The sequence below is a fragment of the Adiantum capillus-veneris genome, chromosome 23, assembly GCF_014529385.1.
Source record: "Adiantum capillus-veneris isolate H3 chromosome 23, ASM1452938v2, whole genome shotgun sequence".
NCBI classification, from domain to species: domain Eukaryota; kingdom Viridiplantae; phylum Streptophyta; class Polypodiopsida; order Polypodiales; family Pteridaceae; genus Adiantum; species Adiantum capillus-veneris.
Window position 1 is genome coordinate 117783080 of NC_140953.1, and position 27364 is coordinate 117810443.

The window sequence follows — 27364 nt, forward strand, 5'->3', positions numbered from 1 at the left end:
AAGCAAAGCAGCTGTAGAATGAGAACGCTCATCTATCACCCTTCTAGGCCATACAACATTGTTAAGGTCAATATTTGGTCATTTTCCATAACCTTAGAATAGATACGAAAATACATTTCTACTTGGAGAGCAATGCCATCTTGCAGCCTCGAATCCAACAAAGAGTAACATACTTAAAAAATGATGTGAATAGTCACAATGGCCCACATATTTGATGGGAGAGTGTGTACGGTCCCCATGCTAATGCCCCTTCTTAAGCACTACATGCAATCGTGAGGTAAAAAGTGTCGCCGAGTTAAAAATTGAATGGTTCACAAGTGTTCGCTACAAGTTAAATCCGATGGTTCATTGCCCCCCCAAGAGTTCCAAGAGTCTACAGACTAAGGCCTCATGTAGGCCAAAAAGGTAGCATTGCCAAAAAAGAACTTGGGGCCCATCCGAATGTACCTAAAGATGCAAAGACAAAATCTGGGGCAAAAAAGTGGTATGAGTTTAAGCCCTAATATCTTGCAAGAGGAACATCATTGCCTATTCAAATCTTCACAAAGTTTCCAATTACTGTCACGAACAAAGCAATTCAAAAGTAGGCAATCTAAATAAACTGTCCTCTGATATGCAATATGCACAGAGTTGTAAGTGATTGACATGATTGTAATCTTCTTTTAAAAAGTCATTTTGGGTATACAAACTCCAGGCCGAAGTCCTCTGCTGCTAATCGAAATGTCCTCACGCGTTCCCAATGCAAGGAGCCGTGCCTGTAATAGATCACACGTGAGAAGCCCATCTTGAGGCACTCCATGGCTACTTCCTCACCGAGCTTCTTTGCCGCATCCTAATCACAACATAGACAAGATTCTTATTTAACAAAAAAAAGATTCCTCTGCAATATCAGTAGAGCAGTAAATTCACATAATATTCAGAGATCAGGCAAACTCAACCACAAGAAGACTCTGGCTGGACATGAGCAACAATTACCTTCTGGTGCTGTCCCAGGTATGATGAATCCCTGCTGTCACAACTTGGTGATGTGGCATTGCCCGACCTGACCAGAAGGGAGTAGAGTATGGGAGAGCCGATCAAAGCCAAAGGCACGCAAATGTGATTCTAGTGCATCGAGACTTCCTACACACGATAGAGGTGTGCTCTCGGGTTCCTTCTCATAAATCAGCCCTGTTTACGACGTTTATGGGCTGAAACCAGAGAAAAAAAGCAACTTGTCACGATGGAAACAATCTCTGTATGCACTTCTTCGTGATGGAACTCGCCTCCTCGGTCCTGTCGTCATCTCGTGCACTTGGGGCAGCCATGGGGGTCACCAGCGGCAGCATCTTGACGGCTGAAAATCTGCAGCAACTCCTCCTTTTCCCTAGCGGTGGCTTTTTCTTGTTCTTGCAGCTGTCCCACGCGCACACAACTCAGGGCGCTAGGTTGCTTTTATAGCTCCTGGCAAAACAGTAAATAGGAGAGTCTCCCCCCTCTCCATCAGGAATAGGGTAGAGGGGGAGCCTGGTTAGAGACAGAGAGAGAGAGAGAGAAGAAGAAGAAGAGAGTTTTAACGCCGTAGGAAACTTATCCCAAGAGAGAGAGGGGATCGCTCTTTCTTCTGGCTAAAAAAAGGGAGAGTGGGAGCGCTGGGGTTTTAGGCTGCTTTAGTTACCAGATGGCTGCCCACTTATTTAGAGGGCATTTGGTCTCCTTTAAAAATGGTCAGAACCTGCTAAAAAAACTCAGTAAAACCTAATAAGGTGAACAATGCTTACACAATCACAACCCAGGAGTCCCTCGATGCAACCACCTATTAGACTTACACCACTCTGCTGCTTCACAGGTCTAGGGAAGACTTGTACGGCTAGTATGTCTCCGGGCTAGCCATCCATAGTGTAGGTTGTACCTGGTTCAGCCGCCTGAGTTTGGGGCCGACCACCCACCTTTGTCCAGGCGTCCTCATATATTTCCATACATCATTTTCTTGTTGGGTTGTGGGGGATTTTTCCAGGCATTGCCCTACCTCCCCTTGGGCACCTATTTATAGGGCCAGAGGGGTACCCACTTCCATCATACTAATTGTAATGAGGGTCTTCTGTTCTGGGAGTCATGGGGGGCTGATTGCCCCCTCTTCACCATATCTTGTCTACTCTCTCTCTCTCTCTCTCTCTCTCTCTCTCTCTCTCTCTCTCTTCCGCACACGTGCACTCTCACACCACCTGTACGGATGCAATGCAGACATAGACCAGATGCAATACAGACATAGACTTCCTCGTGGGAAAGAATTTGCTTTCCAGAAAAGCAACCCGCTTTCTTAGAAAGCAATTGTTTTTCCTCAAAGTTTCCTCTGAACCCTTCTTCATTCAAGTGCTTGCTCATCCTTATGCACAATTCTAACACAGTTCCGAATTTCCTCTTGACTATGAATATTCTCTTTCCAATTCCCCCATCACCCACCTTGTGACGCATCATGAATACCCATCACCTAGTCCTTTCCTACCGAACTTACGACTTCCACCGATCCTTGTAACTAAGGATAAGATTTTTGCAGCAGATGAATTTGTCCGGGATTTGGACATGGCCTACACACAAGTAAGAGAGCCATTTTGCGCTCTTAGGAAAAACATAAGAAAGCTACGGGCAAGCACCTAAGGAATCTAGACTTAACAATCGGTCAATTGGTCTTACTCAAGTTTTAGAAGGCAAGATTAAACAAACAAGCGACTCATAAAGGGAAAGTGGTAAAATTTTCCAATTGATATTATGGGCCGTTTAAAATAATTGACCAAGTGAGCGATGTGACGTTCCGATTAAAACTACCATCTAATTGGAAGATCCACAATGCTTTCCATGTTAGTTTACTCCCGCCATATGTGGGACCGCCTCCAAGTCAACCTATTGCTGAGAAACCTCCAAAGGTTGCGAAAACAGAAGAAATACTCCAACCGGAGCAGATCATTCACCATCGGGAGCAGCCACTCAAGTCCGGGAAGATTACACGATAGTACTTGGTAAAGTTCAAGAATTATTCTACTTTGGACGCTCATTGGATGACCGAGCAGGAATTATAATCTTATCTCAAGATTCATGTACAAGCACTAGAGTTGAGGACAATTCTTTAGAAACCATGTTGCTAAATGGACTAGTTTCTTATTTTTTTGAGTAATTTCTTTTTATTGAAATTAGGATATTTAAATGTGTGCACTTGAACCGTAAGGTTAGGGAACTATAGATCCACTAGAATAATTAAAAGCCATTAAGAATGGACAACTCTGATGTGTCATATGATGGTGACATTAAGCATTAATAACGGGTTGTAACGTTAGTTCGGTAGGAGAGACCGCGAAACGGATATTCCTAATGCGTCACGTGATGGACGACCAGAGCATCAAAAAGGGAATAATCCATTGGTCTAGCAAGAAATCCGAATTGAAAAAAGGAATACGCGTAAAGAGGCCAGCACAAGAATAATGATGGGTTTTGAGAAGCTTTTTTCTATAAAGCGAAATATTTTTAAGTGTTTTCCAAAAAAAGCAGATGCTTTCTCGCGAGGAAGCTGTGTTTGCATTGCATCTATGTCTGAGAACTAACTACATCCGGGGACGCCTAGATTGTGTCTGTGTAGCATCAATTCGAACTCACTTAGTTAATTTGAGTTTTGAACAGGTTCACACTTTTTTTTTAAAGTGATCGGTCATCCACTTAATAAGTGGGCAGCCCCTTCTAAAATAAAGCACGTCCAAAATTGGGCGCCCCAAATCTTTAGCCAAAAACAGCCTGTGCATTCTCTCCTCTCTCTACAGGCTGCCACCAGTCCTCTCGCTCTCTTCCCCTTGTTTTTTTGGCACCCCCTCCACTCACGGCTATTGTTGCCGCATAGCCACCAGCGACTCCTGCCGGTCCCAGCACCAATAAAAGCAGCCAGCGATTTCTTCTTTCACCCCCCATAGCTATTGTTGCAGGATAGCCACCGGCTATTCCTGCCAATCCCCAGCACCAATAAAAGCAGCCAGAAATTTCTTGTTTCACCCTCAGTTTGCCAACGCTAGCACATGAGGAATTGGTCGTCAGGAATCTGCAAGTGAAGCAGCGAAGCCCTCGCACAAAGAAAGAGCAACAAAGCCTCTGCCTATGCTCGAAGATACCGAGAACGGAATCGGAAACAATCGAGTCCAATGATTTAGAACGGGTTCTTGTGCTTGTAAAAGGATTCTCCCTGATAAAGATTCTCTTTAAGGGCGGGGACCAATCCATCTTGTGGTCCCAAATGCTGTACGACGACGTTGCCACCTAGTTGAGGTATTCTACACCGGACATTTGCGAAGAAGAGAGTTTTAACGTCGTAGGAAACTATCCCAAGAGACCTTGAAGATCTAGCCGACGAGGAGTTGAACTCAAGAGAGAGAGAGAGCTATCCCAGGATCTCATCGAGTCTTGAACTCAAGATCTGTTTGTTGGTGTAACAAACTTGGACACCCCAAGTCTGGAATCTGGCACGACACACGAGAGAGAATCACCTTAAAACACTTCACACTTAATATTGAGTCTACACGGCCTGGTGTAGTTTCTTGCCCAAAGAGATTGGCCCCAAAGACTGGCGCCCCTTTCAGTATTTATTTTTATATTAATGCTTGAGCAAAGTACAACACCCGAGGGGTCCTCTGCTCTTAGACTCTGCGTCCAGATGCTCTGAAGAGTGAGGCCCCTTGGATCTATTTATTCTTACAAGGGATGCCCCAAAAGCAGTAACCTCAGAAGCAAACTATCCCAAAAGCATCTGGTTCCAAAATCTGCAAGAAAAAGCACTCAGCACAAATTACGGAATTCCGTATAGTTGGCCACGTCAACATGCGATCAACACAGATCGCGGAAATTCGTAATGTCTACCACGTCAGCCTGTCAACGCAGAATACGAGCACGTTTGTACAGTCTGCTGCCACATCAGCACTTCTATCCAGGCAATACTGCCACATCATCAATTTGTGACATACCCCCCTCTTGAAAGAGTTGTAATCGCCCTCAATTACGCCTGCAAAACAGACAAGGGCCATAAACCAATTTAGTAGACACTGACTCGAAGTACCGATGCACTATACAACACAAATCTAGCACTTGAACAAAGACTCAGTCAGTGCACATTCACATCACATCAATAACATAAAAATTGATTCCAGATCTAAGACCATGATTCCTGGCAATGTATTTAGCACTCGCATCTAGATCCGTCTCGAACCTAACTGATGTCGGATTAGCTAATTCTTATTGCGATCATGTCTATAGATTCTCAAGACCGAAATGCTACAATCATTTCGTCTTTCAATCTTGCACAAACAAAATCACATGAGAGAGTACACATCAATCAGATTCAAGTTCGAGAATTCCCATTTTCAGTTTTCTTATTCATGAAGTCATAAAGCAGAATACTGTCACTATCACAAATTGCTGACGTGTCAAGCCACTGAAGACCTAAGCCAACTTGCAAATGCCGGCCGAGGAGCCTAAACCCTAAGAAGCAAAAGAAGTTGAAGTTCCCACCAACTTATGGGACCCCGTCCGATGGGGTCCAAGTGACACAAAGACATTAAGATAAAGAAAGTCCACACACACACGCGCAGAGAAGATGACATGGCAGTTGTACAGATTCTCGGAATTCACGTTGACAACATGTACAGATTTCCGGATTTTACGCTGACATGCTGACGTGGTGTACGGAATCATGCATTTTACGCTGCTGCTGACGTGGCAGAGCTGTAAGGAATTCTGCTTTTGTGCTGGCAGCTTGTGATCATTTGCTTTTGGGCCAGTTGCTTTTAAATTTGAAGGCTTTTCATGTAGATTGCTTTTCATAGGCCAAGGGCCTTAAAAATGGTGCAGAGGGCTCAGTCTCTGGCACGCTTTAGTGAGAAGGTGCAAAGCACGAGTACCGGCATTTTCCTGAGTTCAAGTAATATAAAGAAATACAGAAAGGGGCACCAAGGTTTGGGGCCAATACTCTCTGGGGTGGAATTCCGCCACTCCATGTCGCATGTGCTCTCTCTCTCTCTCTTTCAGTTTCAATTGTTATTGAAGTGTTAAAGTCTTTTCAGTCTGTTCTTTTCTATTGGAACGTGGTGCCCCTCTTGTGACACTGGTATCAGACCATCAGGCGTGTGCTTTTTTGAAAGCATACTGGTCCTACAAAAGAGCAGACAGAGCAAACTAGAGGCTACTGGAATTTTATTTGAAGCCATATTGTGTCGCATGTGCTCTCTCTCTCTCTTTCAGTTTCGGTTGTTATTGCAGTGCTAAAGTCTGTTTAGTCTGTTCTTTTCTATAGACACGTGGTGTTCCTCTTGTGATAGTCGTATCAGAGCATCAGGCGTGTGCTTTTCTAAAAGCATACCGGTCCTACAAAAGAGCAGACAGAGCAAACTAGAGGCTACTGGAATTTTATTTAAAGTATCTTCGGGTCCCGACCCCAGACTTATTAGGCACTCCCACCCTTACTTCATCACGCATCGGACACGCTCTTGTCTTCACCGCTCTGTCTTACAGGGCATAAGCTATAAAGAACCCAAGACTATTCAATTGAATATTTGCAGTTTCTTCTCGACGAGCTTCACGACATTCTTTCGTGGCATCCTCAGCAAAATCTTCCGCCGCTGCAAAGTTTTCAACAATTTTAATTACATGTTACCCCCTTTGATGCCTCAGGTGGTACCTCGTCCTCCGGCACCAGAAGGTACGAGGGCTTCCAACAGAGAACCTTCCCAGCCGTCTGTTCCTATCGCGGGAGTCTTCAGGAATATGGTGCAACCATCTGATCCTAATCCACTACAACCGCCTTTGCAACCTCCGTTGCCCCCACCTCCCCACCACCACCGCCACTAGGCTACAATGATTGGAGCCCATACGGATACCCTTATTATTCGTATCCGAGGATGGCGTAAAGATTTTAAGGATGGCAGCACGACAGTCAAATTTTTCACTTTTTCCAGGGTGAAAGATCCAAAGAAAGCATTGTAGTTCCTACAACAATTTGATAACATCTATGCTTTGGGAAACTATACAGAAGAATTCCAGATTTCTCGAGCAGCGGGATTTCTTAAAGATAATGTTATGCAATGGTGGAGTTCAGTCGCGACACAACTGCATGCTCCAAGGACCTGGCAAGCTTTCAAGACAGTTTTGGCACGTAGTTACAAGACTTCCGGATTTTGGCACAGTGGGGCAACTTGAAAATGCTTAGCCACCGAAACCATGGACGACTATAACCAAAGGTTTCTCGACGTGTACCTTCCAGTGTGCTTCTTTAGGATCGTTCCCTTGGAGGCAATGTGCGAGCGATACACCATTGGACTACCATCACTATTGCTTCTTTAGGATTGTTCCCTTGGAGGCAATGTGCGAGCGATACACCATTGGACTACCATCACCATTACAGTAATATTGTCTCTCCCAGCAAGTCTCCACCATGCAAGAGCTTATGGACCATTACCACGGTCGGCTACAAACTGGTGAAGGGAAAGTTAGAGTTTACCACACAAGAACCTCCGGCCACTAACCACAACTCTCGACGACAACAAACAAATTCTCGAGGGTCGTGAAAATCAACCACAAAGCATAGTTACCCGGAACGCGGAACGGGAACGTCAACGGGATCCCCGCGGACAGGGGGAACGGCTAGGGGTCCGGAACAGGAATGTCGCGGAACGGGAGGTATAAAAAACACCCAAATAGTGCAATTTTTAGCTCCTTGTGTTTAAATACAAGGAGTATTAGAGTGCTTTGACTCTAATACTCACAAAAAACTCGTTTTGAAGACCATTCAACCTTGCTATGACTAGATGATGAGAGAGAGAGAGAGAGGGAGAGATTTGAGAGAGTGGGAGGGAGAGGAAGAGAGCTTGAAGGCTTGAAGCCTTGAGCCTTGAGAGAGTGAGTCTTGAGAGGGAGAGATCTTGAGAGTGAGAGGGAGAGAGCTTGAGCCTTGAGGATTAGCTTGTGAAGAGAAAGGGGGAGGGGGGTGCATTTTATGAGTCCTTGAGGCCTTGCACACTTTCAAAAGAAGCCCAAACATTTACTTCAATTTTTTTCAATTTTTGCCAAATTTGTTTGTAGCCGTTGGCCGTTCCAGGGGCATTCCGGAACGGTCCAGGGGCGTTTCGGAACGTTCCGGAACGGCCGTTCCGGTTTGCATTGGCCACCCGGAACGTCAGACATTCCGGGACGTTCTGGAACGTTCGGGAAGGGAACTGCCCCCCGGAACGCCGGAACGGGGGCTAGGGGGCGTTCCCCGGTAACTATGCCACAAAGGCCTCGTTTGACGCCTCAACAACGAGACACCTTACTACAAGAAGGTCGATGCTTTGGATGCTTTCAAACAGGGCATAACTATTCCAGTGTCCCCATCGCACTATTAGACCAACGGAGCCGACGCCTGCACCAACGGTCAATAGAACCCCATCACCACCTCCAGCTAAGAGAGCTAGACCCGCTATTGGACTAATCCCTGATATCTATGGCATACGCCTTGAGAGTACAAATGGATTGTGCCAAGCATATGGCAAAGTCAATGGCTTCAAAGCTTTTATTTTCTTTGACCCCGGAGCTACAGAGAACTTCATCCATCCATAATTCTTGAAGCAAATGCACTTTGATTATGATGCAGAGGGTGGAGAAATTGAAGTTGAGCTAGCCACGGGGCAAACTCAGCCATTGGTGCTCTTCCACTGACTACCCAAGATTATCATGGAAAAGATGATTTCCACATTATGAAGTTGGGCAATTGCGACGTTCTCTTGGGCATGCCGTGGCACAACAAGAATGATGCGACTCTCCAAGTTCGGAACCGAACCATCACCGTGATGTAGAGAGACAAGTCAATCGTCCTCAAAGTTCGGTTGTCCGAACAAAACCCTGAATGAACTCTCTAATTGTTTTTATAGCTACTTTTGAGCACTGTTTTTATAGCTAGATACTTTTGAGTACTGTTTGAGAAAGTATTGTTTGAAAATTTGTTTGAAATGGATAGTATCTGTTTTAAACTTGTCTTGGTGAACTGTTTGACTCTGGTTTGAATACTGATTTCAATGCTTGGTGATTTACTCCCAGGTAGAGTAGTGAGAAATGATGTTTGAGAATGCTTGCACATACTCATGGCCCGGACCCTTGTGGTTATTTGCGGGGGGAGTATTGAATGCTTGAAAAATATTGTTGTTGTTACTCCCGGCCCAAACCTGGATGGTTATGCCGGAGGAGTATTAAGAAGTCTGAATAGTGGTTACTCTCACCACCTCCAAACGACGCAAGCTGCGATTTGGGGGGCGTTTGGTTGTAAAAGGCCTCTATATCTCCCAGCCCGGACCTTTTTAGGTTATGCGGGAGGAGTGATGAGGAAGTCGTTGAATATCTCCCGGCCCGAACCTTGTCAGGTTATGCGGGAGGAGTGTTCATCGGCAACTCTATGTTCCTGTGTCTTGTAACATGCATATGTGAGCATTTGTGTTGCATTGTGATGTGCCAACCACTGAATATTCCTAATTGGATGTGATTGCCTGGGTATGTAATTTTAGTGCATCAAGACACCCGTGGAAGATCAAAGCGGTCTGGGTGTGATGGCTAATTTTACTACGCCGGAATATCAAGAGTTCCGATCTGGACGAAAGAAGAAGCCAACTCCTTAACAAAAAAGCCGAAAGGAGAAGCCAACTCTTTAACAAAAAAAAGAGTAAACTATTGTCCCTTGGAATGACCCTTGGAAAAAAAATTTGAGCTAACTTGAATTGTTTTGCTGATATGCTGTAATCGTGGACGATTACTCTCTTTCAAGAAGGGTGGATGTCACAAACTACTGACGCGTCAAACCACTAAAGACCTAAGCCAACTTGCAAATCCTGGCCGAGGGACCGAAACCCTAAGAAGGAGAAGAAGTTGAAGTTCCCACCAACTTAGGGGACCCCATCCGATGGGGCCCAAGTGACATAAAGACATTTTATTAAAGAAAGTCCACACACACACACACGGAGAAGATGACGTGGCAACTGTACGGATTCCCAGAATTCACGCTGACAGCCTGTACGGATTCCCTCATTTTACGCTGACTGCTGACGTGGTAGAGCTGTACGGAATTCTGCTTTTGCGCTGGCGCTTGTGGGCATTTGGTTTTGGGCCAGTTGCTTTTAAGTTTGAAGGCTTTTCATGTAAATTGCTTTTCATAGGCCAAGGGCCTTTAAATAAGTGCAGAGGGCTCAGTCTCTGGCACGCTTCAGTGAGAAGTGCAGAGCGCAAGTACCAGCATTGTACCGAGTTCAAGTAATATAAAGAAATACTGAAAGGGGAGCCAAGGTTTGGGGTCAATACTCTCTAGGGTGGAATTCCGTCACTCCGTGTCGCGTGCGCTCTCTCTTTCAGTTTCACTTGTTATTCAAGTGCTAAAGTCTGTTCACTTTGTTCTTTTCTATTGGCACATGGTGCCCCTCTTGTGACAGTCACCACAGTAGTATCCTTGAAATCCAAAGAGAAATCAATGACTCTATTCCATCCAAGTAATTTGTGACAAAGGAGCGGAGTGACCTCTATCGTGCAATCCCGATTGCACTAAATTCAACCCTGCTGATCTGCGAGATCTTTTGAAATAGTTGCAGCTAAGCCGAAAGCCTCAAGGTGAAGTTCCAAAATCCAAGGAGTGTCTGCTAGGTCCTCCTCCTCCATCCACTTCGCATCCAATGACAGATGGCTCTTGAATTTCACTAAGGACCGCCGAATCACTTTATCTTTCACTTTCCTTTCTTTATGGGCCAGGTTCTGTTCCAGAACGAGTATCTCCTCTCTCTCTTTCACTTCAGGTTGCTCATTAGGTTCCCTGTAAATTGGCACCTCACCCTTAAGGGTTTCAGGAGACTCACATGAAAAGCATTGTGAATCTCATGCTAAGCTTTGGGAAAAGTCGCTCCTTTCCCTTTCATTTCCTTAGGCATGCTTTCTCAAAAAGAGCACCCAATCATCTTCCTTTAACTTCAAGTCACGTCTATGTCTATCTACTGCCTTCTTGTGCCGTGCTTGAGACTTCTCTAGAGCCTCGCAAACCTTGACAAAAGCAGTGTTCAAATTCCTCGTGTACTGATCGGCTTAAAAATTCTTGTCCTTGGTGCTTAGAAAGGGAGGGACCTTCTTAGAACCTTCGATTGCCTCAAATGGCGCCTTCCTCGTCGAAGAGTAAACCGTTGTATTGTAGACAAATTCCACCAAAGCAGATATTTTTCCCACTGAGTCTTTTGATCCGAGATATACGAATTCAATAAATCCAAAACCACTGAATTGGCTATCTCAAATTGCCCATCTGTCTGCAGGTGGAATAATGATGAAACCGCGTGCCATTATTTTCCCCAGATTGCCTTCCAAAACAAACTCGTGAATCGGGGATCTCTGTCCAACACTATCGTCTCAAGCATGCCATGTGTAAGGTATTGTGGATGTGAATGTTGAATTTTGCTCAAGATGAATGCTCCAAACTGTGCTCAAGGATTCCTTTTACTTACGGAAGGGAGAGCCTTCCATTCCTTTAGTGAGAGAGTGCAAATGATCACAACAAAGTGGTAAACACTGTGAATGAAGATGCTGAGACTGAGAGATAGAGAGAGAAGAATACGACACTAGAATGTTGTCAAACCCTCCTCCAAAGGCCCCACTCTCTATGGCGAGAGCGGTCTACTATTGATTGCACAAATCTCTACAATACAATGGACTTGCCGACGATGAGGACGACGACGAGACGGGCTGAAATCTGAAAATGCTAATGGCTGAAATCTGCAAATCTTGTATCTGCTGAATTCTGACTCTATGTCGGTGATGACGGTGATGACGATGATGCGACGACGACGCGCTGAAAACCATGACGACGATGCTGAAATCTGCGTTTCCGGGCTGAATCTGCAAACACTGGCTGATCTGACCGTGTGGCGAGGATATGCTGCGGGAAGGTGAGATTCGCGAGGTTCGGGACTTGTTCTGCGGTGTCTATACGCTGGAAATGCAAAACGCTGATGCAGAGGCTGAATCTATTGCAGAGAATCTGCAAAACGCTGGTGGAGGTCTGCAAATGCAAAACGCTAGTGCTGGTCTGCTGGGTCTGCTAACGCTAGGGCTGATCTATCGCGAGGGAACGGATGCGGTGAAGATATGATACTACAAGGATCATGTCGCGATGTCGTAAGGCTGAAATCTGCAAAACACTAGAGCTTGAGGCTGATCCAAAAACGCTAGCCCAGATTTAGTGTCTTTTGGGGGTCTTGCTGAGAAGGTGCCTGCTGCCTCTTTTGCCAGAATACACTAGCGCTAGGTTTCTTTATATATTGACTTACCTGAATTGCCCTACCCAATTTCCCAACAAAGTCACTTATTAATAATAAGTGAAAAATGGCTAAAATAGGGAAAATAGGTATGTGCACTGTAAAAATGCTCCTGATGGGTTCTGATGTAATCTGATGATCATGCTGTGTGCAACCAGAGGATATGCATCTACTCTAAGTGCTTGGACATGCACGGTCTGCGAACAGACTCACAAAAGTGCCGGAACACTTCCTAAGCTAAGCTAACAAAACTGAATTGAACCCATGTCATGAAGTAGCTTGTCCACGTACACATAGGGTTAGATGTGCACGTGACATCCCCTCCTTTTCAAAATGAGATACTGGTACTGAACTGTACGGCGTTGAGGGAGATCGCCAACAGTGTCTGGAATCCTGGAAAGGACTATTCGCCGGCCCACTCTGATGCGTGGGTCATGCAATACTAGAACTTCATAAACATTTGCAACGCTTGCTTCTTTGAGCCGTGCCGAAAGCGACACGAAGTCATCTGAAGCTACTTCAATGGTCCAATTGCATCTATGGACGTAGGTCCACCTCCATCAAGAATCTCCGAGGAGGAAAATTCTTGAAGGGCACGCGAAGGGGCACTAGCACAAACGATCCCGAAATTCATCGGGTGTGCCACACACACAGCCGTATTGTTGTCTTTTGTATGCAGAATTGAGAAAGAAGGTTTATGTTACCTCGTGTGTATGTACCATCTTTCTTTTGCTTCCATGCAACTCCGGGAAGGGGTAGAGTGTAACGGCGAGGGTGAGAGGCTCACAACCTTCGGGTCCCGGGAAAAATCTGCTTTGATACCACTGTAAGGAAAAATCTGCTTTGATACCACTGTAAGGATTCTAGGTACTAATCCTTAATTAAGTACTTAAACTCATGATTAAGATTTAGGAAACTTAAATTGAACTCGGAAACAAGACTCAGAAGACTTTGTGTTTGATTGAACGAATAAACTTGAGTACAAAGTGTAACACACTTGGACACTCCAAGTCAAGAATCAACCGCGACAGCACCAAATAACCACTTCAAAACAATTCACAGATCACAATAGATTTGCACTGGCCCGACGGAGTTCCGTGCCTAGAGATATTGGCCCCAAGGACTGGCGTCCCTTTCGGTATTTCTTTTTATATTAATCAGATCAAAGTACAAGAGAGTGGTTAGGGTTTCACTCTCAGACTCTGCGTCCAGATCCTCTGAGAAGTGAAGCCCTCACCACTTATTTAAAGATACAAGGGATGCCCAAAAGCAAAGCCCCAAAAGCTTTTAAAATAAAAAGCATCAGTTCTCTCTCTCTCTTAGAGAGTCTTTTCTCTTTTTCTATAAAAAAAAAAAGCAAGATTCGCGTCGCTCATCATTTTCCAAAAAAAAAAGAAAAAAAAAATTCAAGCCTCACGATTTCCGAAAATTAGGGTTTTTGGCAAAAATTAGGGTTTGCAGGAATTTTAGGGTTTCTGGCAGAAATTAGGGTTTTTGTTGTCCGCCACGTCATCACTTTGTGACACAAAGGCTCCTTATATAGGAGACGAAGAGACGTAAATGAAAAGACACGTCTCATGGTGAAGAGACATGACTTTAGACGTAAAGACACATCCTTTCGGCGAGAGCTGCAACCATTGGGCGGAGAGTCACACCCATAGAGCGAAGGGGTGTGACCAGTCGTCGAAGGAGTGTGACTTTTGGCGAAGAGGCACGTCTCTTGGGCGAAGAGGTGTGACCATCCAAGCGCAGGGGTCATCCTTGCGTATCTGCATCAATGAGTAAGTATTGTAATGTAGTTAAGTCACAAACGTGACAAATACTGAACGCTTATTGCGAGAGATTCTAGAGCTCTTTTCTACCCACCTCTTCATTTAAGAAGATCTCGTTCAAGGAACAGATTGAGAGGTTTTGGGTCTACCTACAGAGATCCGAGATCACTGCTTGGAACAAAAGTCAGCTTCCATTCAGGACTTGATGAGTCATGCGAAACGGGGTTTTGCCACAGATGAGATCATGACGCAAAGAGCCGAACAGACTTCGAAAAATGAAAGTAGAAAGGGAAAGAGCAACCCAGAACAGAAAGACAAGGATGCACGACCCAAGCTTACTCCTCAAGAGAGGGCTAACTACATCAAGGAGGGGAAGTGCTTTGGATGCGGGGAAACTGGGCATATCTCCACGAAGTGCCCTATAAAGGCCCAGAAAGAACAGAACGACAAGAATGACGAGAGGCCTGACAGTTCGAGATCAGTTGAGGACCCTGGAAGAAAAGGCAAGACGAAAACAGGACTGGTTCCAGATTGCGTGGGTACTGATCCCAACACGATGGACGAGAGTACAAAACTTTACCGAGCTTGGGGCAAAGTGAAAGACCAAGAAGCCCTGATCTTCTTCGATGGAGGAGCCAAGGCCAACTTCATTTCACCAGAATTGGCGGCGCGGCTCGAGATCACTCCGGATCGTATCGGACCACTTACAGAGGCAGTTCTAGCGGCACCTGGCAAGGACGTAGCCATTACACCTGTCATTGGCAAACTTCAGTTGCATTGTCAGGGGTATTTGGGGCATGAGGACTTTTACATAATACCTTTGGAAGACTGTAATGTCCTCTTGGGAATTCCCTGGTACCACAAGAACAACGCCGTGGTCGACTATCGGACGAGGAAAGCGACATTGACCACAGAGAAAGACAGAACCATTGTACTCGATATAAAACTTAAGAGCGAGTCTATCCCTATTGTATCGGCTTCAACCATTTCTAAATTAATGAAATCCAGTCTGTTTGTTTACTCGATCTTTTTGAAAGAGTTGAGTGATGAGGATAGGACAAATATGCCTGAAATTAATAAAGAACACCAAGATTTTCTCGACTCTCATGCCGATTGCTTCTTAGAGGGCCTGCCAGGCAAGTTACCACCCGCTCGTCCTGAAGATCATACTATTGATCTGAACCAAGTGAAAGACCTCTTGGAAAAGGATCTTGTCCGGCCTAGTACTTCACCGTATTGCTCTCCAGTGTTGTGGTTTTGAAGAAAGACGGATCTTGAAGAATGTGCATCGATTATAGAGCTCTCAACAAAATCACCATCAAGAACAGATTTCTGATTCCTAGGATCGACGATATACTCGACAGATTACAGGGATCCTCGTGTTTTACCATGATTGATTTGAAGAGTGGATATCATCAAATCCGAATCGCGCCAGGAGACATCTACAAGGCAGCCTTTCGGACGACTTTTGGGTTATTTGAGTTTTTGGTGATGCCGTTTGGCCTAACCAATGCTCCTGCGACATTTAACCGAATGATGGACACGATTTTTCGAGAGTATAGACTATTTGTTGGCACTTTCTTTGACGACATCATTGTTTTCTCCAAGGATGAGGCGGAACATAGAGTACATCTGCTTCAAGTCTTTCAGGCATTACCAGATCACAAGTTAGTGATTAATGCGAAGAAAAGTGAAATTTTCCTACCAAAGATACACTTTTTTGGGACACATTGTCTCAGACTCTCAGCAGCAGGAGTGCAGATGGATCCGGCCAAGATACAGACTATCCGTGATTGGCCCGATTTGCAGAATGTCCATGAAGTTGAAAGCTTCTTGGGATTGTGTTCATACTACAGACGATTCATTAGAAAGTTTGCAGAGGTTGCTTCCCCTTTGCATATCTTGACACAGAAAGGAGTCCCTTTCTCGTGGGGACCCACAGAGGTGACTGCCTTTCAGACTTTGAAAGAGATATTGACTACGGGACCGGTTTTGACTTTGCCGGACTTGCAGAAGTCATTTGAAGTATATTGTGATGCTTGTGGTCGTAGTCTGGGTGCCGTCTTATGCAAGAAGGCCATGTCATTGCTTACGAGAGCCGATTGTTCTCAAGGCCGGAATTGACAGCACAGATTTATGAGAAAGAGCTTTTGCGGTTATCCATGCTCTTACTCAGTGGCGACACTACCTACTCGGAGCGGATTTTACTGTCTTTACAGACCATCAGAGTTTACGCTACTTCTTGTCACAGAAGCAACTACCAGAAAAGCAGATGCGGTGGGCGAACATCTTGTCACAGTTTCACTTCCAGATTTTCCATAAGCAGGGATAGAAGAATTTGGTGGCAGATGCTTTGTCTCGGAAGCCGTTGGTTCTGGCTATTTCCGCGATACACCATAGGAGCTTCGAGGATATGGTCGACCAATATGCCACATATACGGATTTTACAGACGTTTTCACACGGATACGGGATGGGAAAACAGTAGCGAGATTTTTCATTCGGGATGGAAAAACCATGTTGTGCGTTACACAACCGTTGAGGGAAAAGGTTATAACTGAATGCCGCTGTTCGCCTTTTACGGGTCACAGCAGCATTGCTACCACCTTGAAAGGGATAGAAAGATACTTCTTTTGGCCGAGACTCAAAAAGGATGTGGACGAGTTTGTGTGCAGTCCTTGGTATGCCAGAAGGTCAAGTTTGACAAGCATAAAGCACAGGGATTGTTACAGCCTTTACCCATACCCGCCCGCTCTTGGGAAAGTATTGCAATGGATTTTATTTTTGATCTCCCAAGAACACAGAGTGGTCACGATGGTATTTTGGACTAATATTAACAGATTTAGCAAGCACGCTCATTTCATTCCAGTAAAGAAAACAGTCAAGCCGGATCACTTAGCGAGACTCTTTGTGGCCCAAATTTTCAGATTACATGGCATGCCCGAGACGATTATCTCTGACAGGGACCCCAAATTCACGAGTTTGTTTTGGAAGGCAGTTTGGGGGAACATTGGCCCACGGTTGCAGTTCTCGTCATCTTTCCATGCGCAAACTGACGGGCAATCTAAGATTGCCGATTCAATGGTTTCAGATTTATTGAAGTCTTATATCTCATATCAAAAGACTCAATGGGAAAAGTATCTACCTTTGGTGGAATCTGCCTACAACAACACGATACACTCTTCGACGGGGAAGGCGCCATTTGAGATTATTGAAGGTGTTGCGAAGGTTCCACCCTCCTAAGCACGAAAGATAAGATTTTTGAAGCTGATGAGTACACGCGCGACTTAGACACGGCTTTTGCCAAGGTCCGAGAGGCTTTGCAGAAATCTAACGAAAGACAGAAAAAGGCAGCGGAGAGCCATCATCGCGATTTGAAATTGAAGGAGGATGATTGGGTGCTCTTACGTTTTGAGAAGGCACGCCTGAGAAAGAAGAAGAGAAAGGAGAGGCTTTTTCCAAAGCTTAGTATGTGATACTACGGACCTTTCCAGATCTCCGAAAAGATCAATGATGTCTCCTTCCGACTAAAACTGCCTGACACTTGGAGGATTCACAATGCATTTCATGTGAGTCTCTTGAAACCTTTTAAAGGAGATGTACCTGAAGATGGGGAGCCCGATGAGAAATCCGAAGTGGAGGAAAACGAGGAGATCCTTATTCCTGAACAAATTTTGGCACATAAGGACAAAAAGATTAAGAGTAAAGTACGAAGGCGGTTCTTGGTTAAATTCAAGAACTATCCTACATTGGCTACGAAGTGGATGGAGAAGAAGGACCTAGCAAATACTCCTCAGATTGTGAAACTTTACCTTGAAGCTTTTGGTTTAGTGTAGTCTACTCCAAATGGAACCCAGAATTCAACTTGGCCAAAGATCTGGTAAAGTGGGTTTGCAGAAGAGGGGAGTTACTCCGCTCCTTTGTCAACAGATGCCTTGATTTTTTAAATACTAGAGTCACTGATGTCTCTTTGAGCTTCAGGGATACTGAGAGCTCACAGTATTATGCTCTATGACTTAATGAAATGGAATTCCTGAATATCAAACTGATTTGTTCTTGACTTGTTTTTAAGTGCAGGAACTAATAGACGAAATGGCTGCAGCATTTTGGTCTGACTAATCTCAAATAGACATGGTTGCAACAGGGATTACTCAATCGGGCTTCTTTCTTCGTGCCACGCTTCGTGTTGTCTCATCATGTCCATCATCGTCTGGACCAAAGCCTCCATAGGATTTGATGCAATCCTTGGCGTAGATGGGGAAGGGGGAAGGGGGAGGGTCGGAAAAACCTCTTGGTGGGGAAAATTCTTCTTCGCCACTTCCATGCTCATCACCTCTATGCAAGGTATCCATTCCGCTTCAATTGATGACCATACACTGAAGTCTTGGGTTCTTAAGTTCACGAGGAACTTGGGTTCTTGTGGTTCTTGGGTTCTTGAGAGTCTTGAGGGTCTTGAGCATCTTGAGGGTCTTGAGTTCTTGAGCGTCTTGAGGGTCTTGAGTTCTTGAGGTTTTTCAAGTTCTTCTTTAGCTTACAATCTGTATTAGAAAAGGATCTTCTCTTACCCGAGCTCCTCTCTTTCCCGCGGGCACACCCCTTGGCGACCTTGCGCTCACCAAGGTTGCTTTTTCCTACCTCATGTCCATTGACCGGCCGCTAAGTGCACGGTCCACTCTCAATGAGTGAAAAGAGAAACAAGGGGAGGTTGGACAAGCCCTTATTTCTTGAGATTCCTATCACTCTTCAAAAACATGATTAGGAATCGACACCCCCAAGTGGACTTGGGTTACGTGCGACCGCAACGAGCAAAAAAATTCTTGCGGTTCTTTCCTTGAGTGATACAGAACACTGTCAAAGCTCTAATACCAATGTAAGGTGCAACGGATGTGAATATTGAATTTTGCTCAAGATGAGTGCTCCGAATTGTGCTCAAGGGTTCTTTTTACTTACGGAAGGGAGAGCCTTTTGTTCCTTTAGTGAGAGAGTGCAAATGATCACAACAAAGTAATCTGAATGAAGGTGCTGAGATTGAGAGATAGAGAGAGAAGAATACGACACCAGAATGTTGTCAAACCCTCCCCCACTCTCTATGGCGAGAGCAGTCTACTATTGATTGCACAAATCTCTACAATGCAATGGACTTGCCGACGATGTCGACAACGATGAGGACGACGACAAGACAGGCTGAAATCTGAAAACGCTAATGGCTGAAATTTGCAAATCTTGAATCTGCTGAATTATGACTCTATGTCGGTGACGACGGCGATGACGACGATGCGACGACAACGCGCTGAAAACGCAGATGCTGAAATCTACGCTTTCCGGGCTGAATCTGCAAACGCTAGCTGATCTGACCCACGCTGCTCTTGCTTACGCACGCTACAAGAGGAGCGCTCGCTGGTTTTTTTTTACGTACGCAAGCAAGAGCAGCGTGGTTTTTTTATTATTTATCATTTAAACCATAAGTTGAGTGGCCCTTTTAATTAATGTGAGTGGCCGGCCATGTTGGGCAGCCACTTTGGGGTTTTAATTTTAAAAAAAGGCATACGCTGCTGGTTGAAGGTAGGGACAGAAGAGCTGTGTGTTTTAATTTAAAAAAAAGGCATGCGTTGCTGGCTGAAGGTAGGGACAGAAGAGCTGCGTGTGCGCGCACACCTACCCGTGAATGGTGATGTTGGTGGTGGCCCTGCTGTTGCCCCTTCGTGTTCGCACCCCTTCCTAACGGCGTGCCCCTTTGTGCTCGCACCCCTTGGCCTCTTCGCGATGCAATCTCGCACCCCTTGGCGCATGACATGCGGGCATACGTGCCTCTTCAACCAATCCTCAGCCTCGCGTGCCTCTTCGACCAACCTTCAGCCTTGCGCTTTTTCACCAAACGATGCCTTCATGCGTGCGTTGGCTGCTCTTCGTAAGCATTTTTACGCCAATATTGTTTTGCACTGGAGTAAGGAAAATTCAAGTTACCTCATGCGCGCATATGTGTATACCACCTTTCTTCTGCTTCCATGCAACTCTGAGAGAGGGAGGGGAAAGGGTAGCGGCGAGGGTGAGAGGCTCACGATATTCGGGTCCCGGGAAAAAAAATTGCTATGATACCACTGTAAGGATTCTAGTTACTAATCCTTGATTAAGTACTTAAACTCATGATTAGGACTTAAGAAACTTGAACTGTACTCGAGACAAAACTTAGAAGACTCTGTGTTTTATTGATTGAATGTGTGATACAAGGGCTCCTTATATAGGAGATGAAGAGACAAAAATGAAAAGACGTGTCTCCTGGTGAAGAGAGTCGAGACATGACTTTAGTCATAAAGACACATCCTTTTGGCGAAGAGTTGCAACCATTGGGCGAAGAGTCGCACCCGTAGAGCAAAGGGGTGTGACCAGTCGTCGAAGGAGTGTGGCTTTTGGCGAAGAGACGCGTCTTTTGGGCGAAGGGGTGTGACCATCCACGCGTAGGGGTCCTCCTTGGCATGGCACTTCGCATATCTGCAACTAGGAATAGATGTAATACTGCAACATAGTCACAATCGTGACACCACCTGCCATAGTAAACACCTCTACATCTACACCATCATAGAGTAACCGAAATTAAGTTCTTCATATAGAAGCTATCCAGCCACTAAGGCGCCAAACAGCAAATATTATCTATCATGCAAACAGCTAGATATCTGCGCACTAATCTTGCCTCGACAACTCAGTAATGTTATCCAATGTGCATGCAATAATGAAATTGTCCAATGGTACCTCTGCATCAACGGTGTGCTAGACGTTTCATGTCACGAGGGTGTCAAGGAATTAGAGGTGTGGCTCCTAAAAGTCACCTACAGCATGTATTCTCTAGCATACTAAGCGCTAAACATTCTTGCTTCAGTCTTGCCTCAGTGGCTTGCAATTTAAAAAACAATCAAGCATTCAAGCAGCAGATACATGCATCCAACGATCCAATTGCCAGTAAACCTACATTCTTCTCAACGATTGCGAACATGCAAAAGATTACCTTTGAGAACCTGTCAATCCTATATGGCCAACTAGCAAGATGCGAAGCCATACCAAAATGGGATGTGTTGATCCTTCCTCTGTCGTGCCAGTATGCTGTGCTGTAGAAGCTGAGACAAGTGTTTCCTTCCTCCTATCATCCACGATATGTGCATAGAGATGCTTCTCAGAGCAGAACACCAATAACCTCGGCCTTTCTGTAGTCCCTGTAAGCTGCAGTGATAAACACAGGAAAGCGCTTGCTTGACATGTTATGTTTTCTGACATGCTCAAGAACAAAAGAAGAACAGCAGAACGGAATGACCTTCTTTATTGAACGAAGGTTGAGCACTTTCGAACTTTCAGTGCGAGGCACACGCTTTTTCCCAGCCCCGGCTTCTATCCAAAGGGAACCTCCTATAGACACAGAAGGAAAAATGTGAAGCTCAAGCATCACACACACACACGCGCGCATACTCACCTGCACATGGGACCACGGAGCGCGGCGGAAGAGACGTCCAGGATATATGGCGGCTCCAGCTTAGCTGCTGTGACAACGATGTTGCCATCTAGCTGAACTCGAGATCTGTTTACCTTGATTATGTAACATCGATTTAGAGAAAGGAGCAAGGTTAGCTATGCCACGTGGTCACAAATGATTGGGTTCTTTTAATAAAGGAAAGAGGATCAGAGAGAGCAATGGCGTTGAAAAAAATTGATTTAAAATATGTGCATGTAGTTGGTGAGAGAGAGAGAGAGAGAGAGAGAGGAGCACTGCAGCAATCGACAGCTCCGAGATAGAGAGAGAAAGGCAATCGAGGTACTTTGTGTGTGTGTGTGTGTGTGTGTGTTGGAAACGGCGTCTCTTGGAATGCACAGATTGCGGGATCGGCCAAAGTGATGGCCTTTGTCCATATGAAATCATCTATGCGTGCATATCGACAGCTCCGAGCGAGAGAGAGAGAGAGAGAGAGAGAGAGAGAGAGAGGGAGGCAATCGAGGTACTGCGTGTGTGTGTGTGTGTGTGTGTGAGAGAGAGAGAGAGAGAGAGAGAGAGTTGCGGGATACCCGCAACAGGAGCAGGGACAAAAAGCTTTTAGGCTATTTTCAGCAGATGCAATTAAGTGATGGCCTTTGTCCAGATGAAATCACCTATGCGTGCATCTTGAAGGCATGGAGGGCCAGGTAGCTCTGGGCTGTTTTTAGCAGATGCAAAGAGAGAAATTGCAATCACCTACACGTGCAGCTTGAAGGCATCTCGCATCATGCAAGATGTTGGTACCGGCCAAAGAGTTCACGATGATATTGTTATTCAGGGGTTGTTGACAAAAAACTTTGTGCTTGGCACTGCCTTGTCTGTGTGTGGTCGATATGTATGCCAAATGTGGTGCACTTCAAAAAGCACAGAAAGTGCTTGAGGAGCTTCCTATCCGGAACGTCTTCTCTTGGAGTGCATTGATTGCGGGATATGCACAACAGGAGCAGGGCTAGAAATCACCAATGCAACAGGAGCAGGATACATTTGCGATAGTGAATAACACATACTTGGCCAACACATTAATCAGTATGTATATCAAGCCTGGTCTACTTGTCCGAGTGTAACAAGTCCTTGCCGAGCTGTTGTGCTTGGCACTGCTTGATATGTAGTTCACGATGATAGTGTTATTCAGGGACTGTTGACAAAAAAATTCGTGCTTGGCACTACCTTGCCTGTGTGTGGTCGATATGTATACCAAATGTGGTGCACTTCAAAAAGCACAAAAAGTGCCTGAGGAGCTTCCTATCCGCAACGTCTTCTCTTGGAGTGCATTGATTGCGGGATATGCACAACAGGAGCAGGGCCATAAATCTTACCAAGGCAGCAGCAACAGGATACATTTGCGATAGTAAATAACACATACTTAGCCGACACATTAATCAGTATGTATATCAAGCGTGGTCTACTTGTCCGAGTGTAACAAGTCCTTGAAGAGCTGTTGTGCTTAGCACTGCTTGATATGTATGCCAAATGTGGTGCACTTCAAAAGCACCTTGAGGAGCTTACTATTTGAAACGGCGTCTCTTGGAACGCACTGATTGAGGGATACCCACAACAGAAGCGAGGACAAAAAGCTCTAGGCTGTTTTCAGCAAATGCAAAGTGATGGCCTTTGTCCAGATGAAATCACCTACACATGCATCTTGAAGGCATACAGAGCCAGGTAGCTCTGGGCTATTTTCAGCAGATGCAATTGTTATTTAGGGGTTGTTGATGGAAAACTTTGTGCTTCCCATTGCCCTGCCTGTGTCTGGTCTATATGTATGCCGAATGTGGTGCGCTTCAAAAGCACAGAAAGTGCTTGAGGAGCTTCCTGTCTGGAACGTTGTCATTTGGAATGCATTGATTGCGGGATATGCACAACAGGAGCAGGGCCATAAATCTTACCAAGGTAGCAAGATACATTTGCGATAGTGGGTTACTTGAAAATAACACATACTTAGCCAACACGTTAGTCAGTATGTATGTCAAGCGTGGTCTACTTCTCCGAGCGCAATAAGTCCTTGACAAGCTGTTGTGCTTGGCACAACCCGATATGTATGCCAAATGTGGTGCAATGCAAAAGCACCTTGAGGAGCTTACTGTTTGAAACGGTGTCTCTTGGAATGCACTGATTGCGCGATACCCACAACAAGAGCAGGGACAAAAATCTTTAGGCTGTTTTCAACAGATGCAAAGTGATGGCCTTTGTCCAGATGAAATCACCTACGCGTGCATCTTGAAGGCATGCAGAGCCAGGTAGCTATGGGCTATTTTCAGCAGATGCAGAGAGAGCAAATGCAATCACCTACACATGCAGTTTGAAGGCATCTGACATCATGCAAGATGGGCAAAAGAGTTCACGATGATATTGTTATTCAGGGGATGTTGACAGAAACTTCGTGCTTGGCACTGCCTTGGTTGACATGTATGCCAAATGTGGTGTACTTTATAAAGCACAAAAAGTGCTTGCTGTCTGGAATGTAGTCTGTCGGAATGCATTGATCGCGGGATATGCTCAACAGAGGTAGGGTCAAGAAGCTCTGGGCTGTTTTCAGCAGATGCAAAGAGAGGGCTTCTATCCAAATGCAATCACGTACTCTTGTATCTTAAAGGCATATGGTGTTGATATGGGCGAAGGAATTCACGATGATATTGTTAGCGAGGGGGTTGTAGAAAAGAAACGTTGTACTTGGTGCTACCTTGGTTGTCATGTATGCCAGATGTGCTATACCTCATAAAGCACTCTTCGTATGCACACAGACACTCCACACACACAACCCCACCCCCGCACGCGCACACAGCCGATTCTCTCTATGTAGCACCCACTTATTTTCACAGGGCAGAGCAATATCCTCTACACAAGCAAACATCAAGAGGAAGATATGACTCTTTCTTTTGTGATCTCACTCAAAGATTGTGCTAAGAACAAGGATTTGTACCAAGGTAGCAAGATACATGCTGATATTTGCGATAGTGGGTCACATGAAAATAACACATACTTAGCCAACACGTTAGTTTGTATGTATGTCAAGCGTGGTGGGCTTGTTTGAGCACACCAAGTCCTTGACGAGCTTTGGGCGAAGCGAGCAAATGCTATCACCCATCACTCACACGTGCATCTTGAAGTCATGTGGCTCTATGCAAGATGCTATTGAAAAAAGAAATCGTGCTTAGCATTGCCTTCGGCGATCGGAATGTCAAATGTGGTGCACTCCAGAAACTAAAAAGGCTAGAGGAGCTTACTTTTCGGAATGGCGTGCAGCACTGATTGCGGGATACGCACAAGAGGAGCATGGCCAGAAAGCTCTAGGCTAATTTCAGCAAAATGCAAGGTGAGGGCCTCTGTCCCAATGCAATGACCTACACATGCATCTTGAAGGCATGTGACTCTATGCAAGATGCTTATATGGGCTTAAAAATTCATTTTGATATTGTTAGTCAGGGATTGTTGTCGTGCTAAGCAATGCCTCGATCGATATGTATGCCAAATGTGGTGCACTTCAAAATCACAACAAGTGCTTGAGGAGCTTCCTATCAAGATGTCGTCTCTTGGAGTGCATTGATTGTGGGATACGCGCAACAAGAGCCGAGCCAGAAATCTCTAGGCAGGTTTCAGCAGATGTGAAGCGAGGGATTGTCTCCACATGCAATCACAAACGTGTGCATCTTGAAGGCATGTGGCTCTATGCAAGATATTGATATGGGCATAAAAATTCATGCTGATAGTGTTAGTCAAGGGTTGTTGCAAAATATCGGTGTGCTTAGCAATGCCTTCGACAATAATTATGCCAAATGTGGTGCTCTTGTGAGGGATGTTGTCTCTTGGAACACACTAATTGTAGGATATGCCCAAAAGGGGCAGGGTCAGGAAGCTTGGGACTTTTTTCAATAGATGCGAAGTTAGAGACACTATCACCTATGCATGCATCTTGAAGATATGTGGCTCTATGCAAGATGCTCTTGAAAAGAGATGTCATGCTTGGGCTTAGCAGGCTCCTGAGGGAATTTGGGAATGACCCCGAGGCAGTTGTGGCCAACAGGAGCAGGGCTAGAAAGCTAGTGCTTGAGAAGCTTCATGTCCGGTACATCGTCTCTTGGACGTGCATTGATTGCGGGATACGCACAATAGGAGCAGGGCCTGAAATCTCTATGCTGTTTTCATTGGATGCAAAGCCATCCCTGTCCTGATGCAATCGGACGCACAACAACAGCACAGCCAGAATTCTCTAGGCTGTTTTTAGTGGATGCAAAACAAGGAACTCTCCTACTGCAATCACACAAGCGTGCATCTTGAAGGCAGGTGGCTCTATGCAAGATTCTCTTGAAAAGAAATGTCATACTTGGCATTGCGTTGGTTGATTTGTGTGCCAAATGTGGTGCACTTCAGGAAGCACAAAAAGTGCTTGAGGAGCTTACTATTTGGAATGGCGTGCACTGATTGTGGGATATGCACAACAGGAGTAGGGTAAAAAGCTAGTGCTTGTGAAAAGAAATGTCGTACTTGGCATTGCGTTGGTTGATATGTGTGCCAAATATGGTGCACTTCAGGAAGCACAAAAAGTTCTTGAGCTTACTGTTTGGAATGGCGCGCACTGATTGTGGGATATGCACAACAAGAGTAGGGTAAAAAGCTAGTGCTTTTGAAAAGAAATGTCGTACTTTGGCATTGCGTTGGTCGATATGTGTGCCAAATGTGGTCACTTCAGGAATCACAAAAAGTGCTTGAGGAGCTTACTGTTTGGAATGGCGTGCACTGATTGTGGGATATGCACAATAGGAGCAAGGTAAAAAGCTAGTGCTTGATGAGCTTCTTGTCCGAGACGTCGTCTCTTGGAGTGCTCTACGCAAGATGCTGATATGGGCATAAAAATTCACGTTGATATTGTTAGTCAGGTGTCTTTGAAAAAGATTTCATGCTTGACAATGCCTTGGTTGACATGTTTGGTAAATGTGGTGCACTTCAAAAAGCACCAGAACTTCTCAAAAAGCTTCCTCTTTGGAGTGTGGACTCTTGAAAGGCACTGATTGTAGGATTTGCCCCACAAGGACAGGGCTAGAAAGCTCTAGTTTGTGTGCAACAGATGCAAAGCGACGACCTCTCTCTTAATTGCAAGATTTTCTCCAAAAGGGTAGCACCAGAAAGCTCTAGGCTATTTTCAGCAGACGCAAAGCGAGGGTTCCTGGAGAAAGATGTCATGCTTGGTCGTGTTTTGATCAATATGCATGCCAGATGGGGTGTCCCAAAGACTGTGACTTTGTGTATGTGTGTGCGTGTGAGCCTACGAACGGACAATAAGACAAATTCAACATACCCTGAAACCAAGTACATCAAAAGTAGCACAGGTAATGGTAGGCATGATACCAAAAGTGAATGCAACAGTCAACAAGTTTGCAGAAATTGCCATATGGATGCCGATGGCAGAACATATGTGATTGAGAAGGTGGCGGAACAATGTAAGGAAGGTCTACAAGCGGATCCATCCAAGATTGCGCGTTGATCCACACGACCAATACCAAAGGTACACTTATATTCCGTATTGTGATTTCCTTTATGTGATCTCGAAAGTACTTAGATTGCATCATGTACACATTAAAGCAATGAATTTACCTCATTTCCATTCAAAAGATTGTTGATGAATGTGACAAGGGTTGCAGAATTTTTGTGATGCCCAACAAAGGGACACATAGACAATACACGACATCATGGCAACGTGGAATGATACATGTCTCATAAAACATCGGTAATGAGTGCTTTCTTGTAAAGTTGTAGTATTTTCACAATA

At 45.1% G+C, this 27364-nt stretch overlaps 1 protein-coding gene across 2 annotated transcripts; it reads right to left on the minus strand.

Moving 5' to 3' along the window:
• Positions 1-505: 505 nt before the first annotated feature.
• On the minus strand, positions 506-21700 carry LOC147428434 (uncharacterized). Of its 2 annotated transcripts, none has more exons than XM_086497376.1 (4): positions 21544-21699; positions 21388-21479; positions 21138-21296; positions 506-832 (listed from the first exon to the last, which is right to left on the minus strand). In XM_086497376.1, exons 1-4 carry the CDS (start codon positions 21629-21631, stop codon positions 671-673), a joined length of 501 nt encoding a protein of 166 aa, XP_086353502.1. In that variant the 5' UTR covers positions 21632-21699; the 3' UTR covers positions 506-670. The 2 variants fall into 2 exon arrangements, with proteins under 2 accessions (XP_086353502.1, XP_086353500.1); XM_086497374.1 differs by lacking the exon at positions 506-832 and adding an exon at positions 20268-20573 and having other exon boundaries at positions 21544-21700.
• Positions 21701-27364: the final 5664 nt, after the last annotated feature.

Bases quoted from the DNA above. Each gene is read 5' to 3' on its own strand.
- LOC147428434 (XM_086497374.1), bottom strand. From the start codon at position 21,631: ATGGCAACATCGTTGTCACAGCAGCTAAGCTGGAGCCGCCATATATCC. The intron at 21,480-21,543 runs GTGAGTATGCGC...CTGTGTCTATAG, and splicing joins CTCCGTGGTCCCATGTGCAG to GAGGTTCCCTTTGGATAGAA. The intron at 21,297-21,387 runs GTCATTCCGTTC...TTATCACTGCAG, and splicing joins ACCTTCGTTCAATAAAGAAG to CTTACAGGGACTACAGAAAG.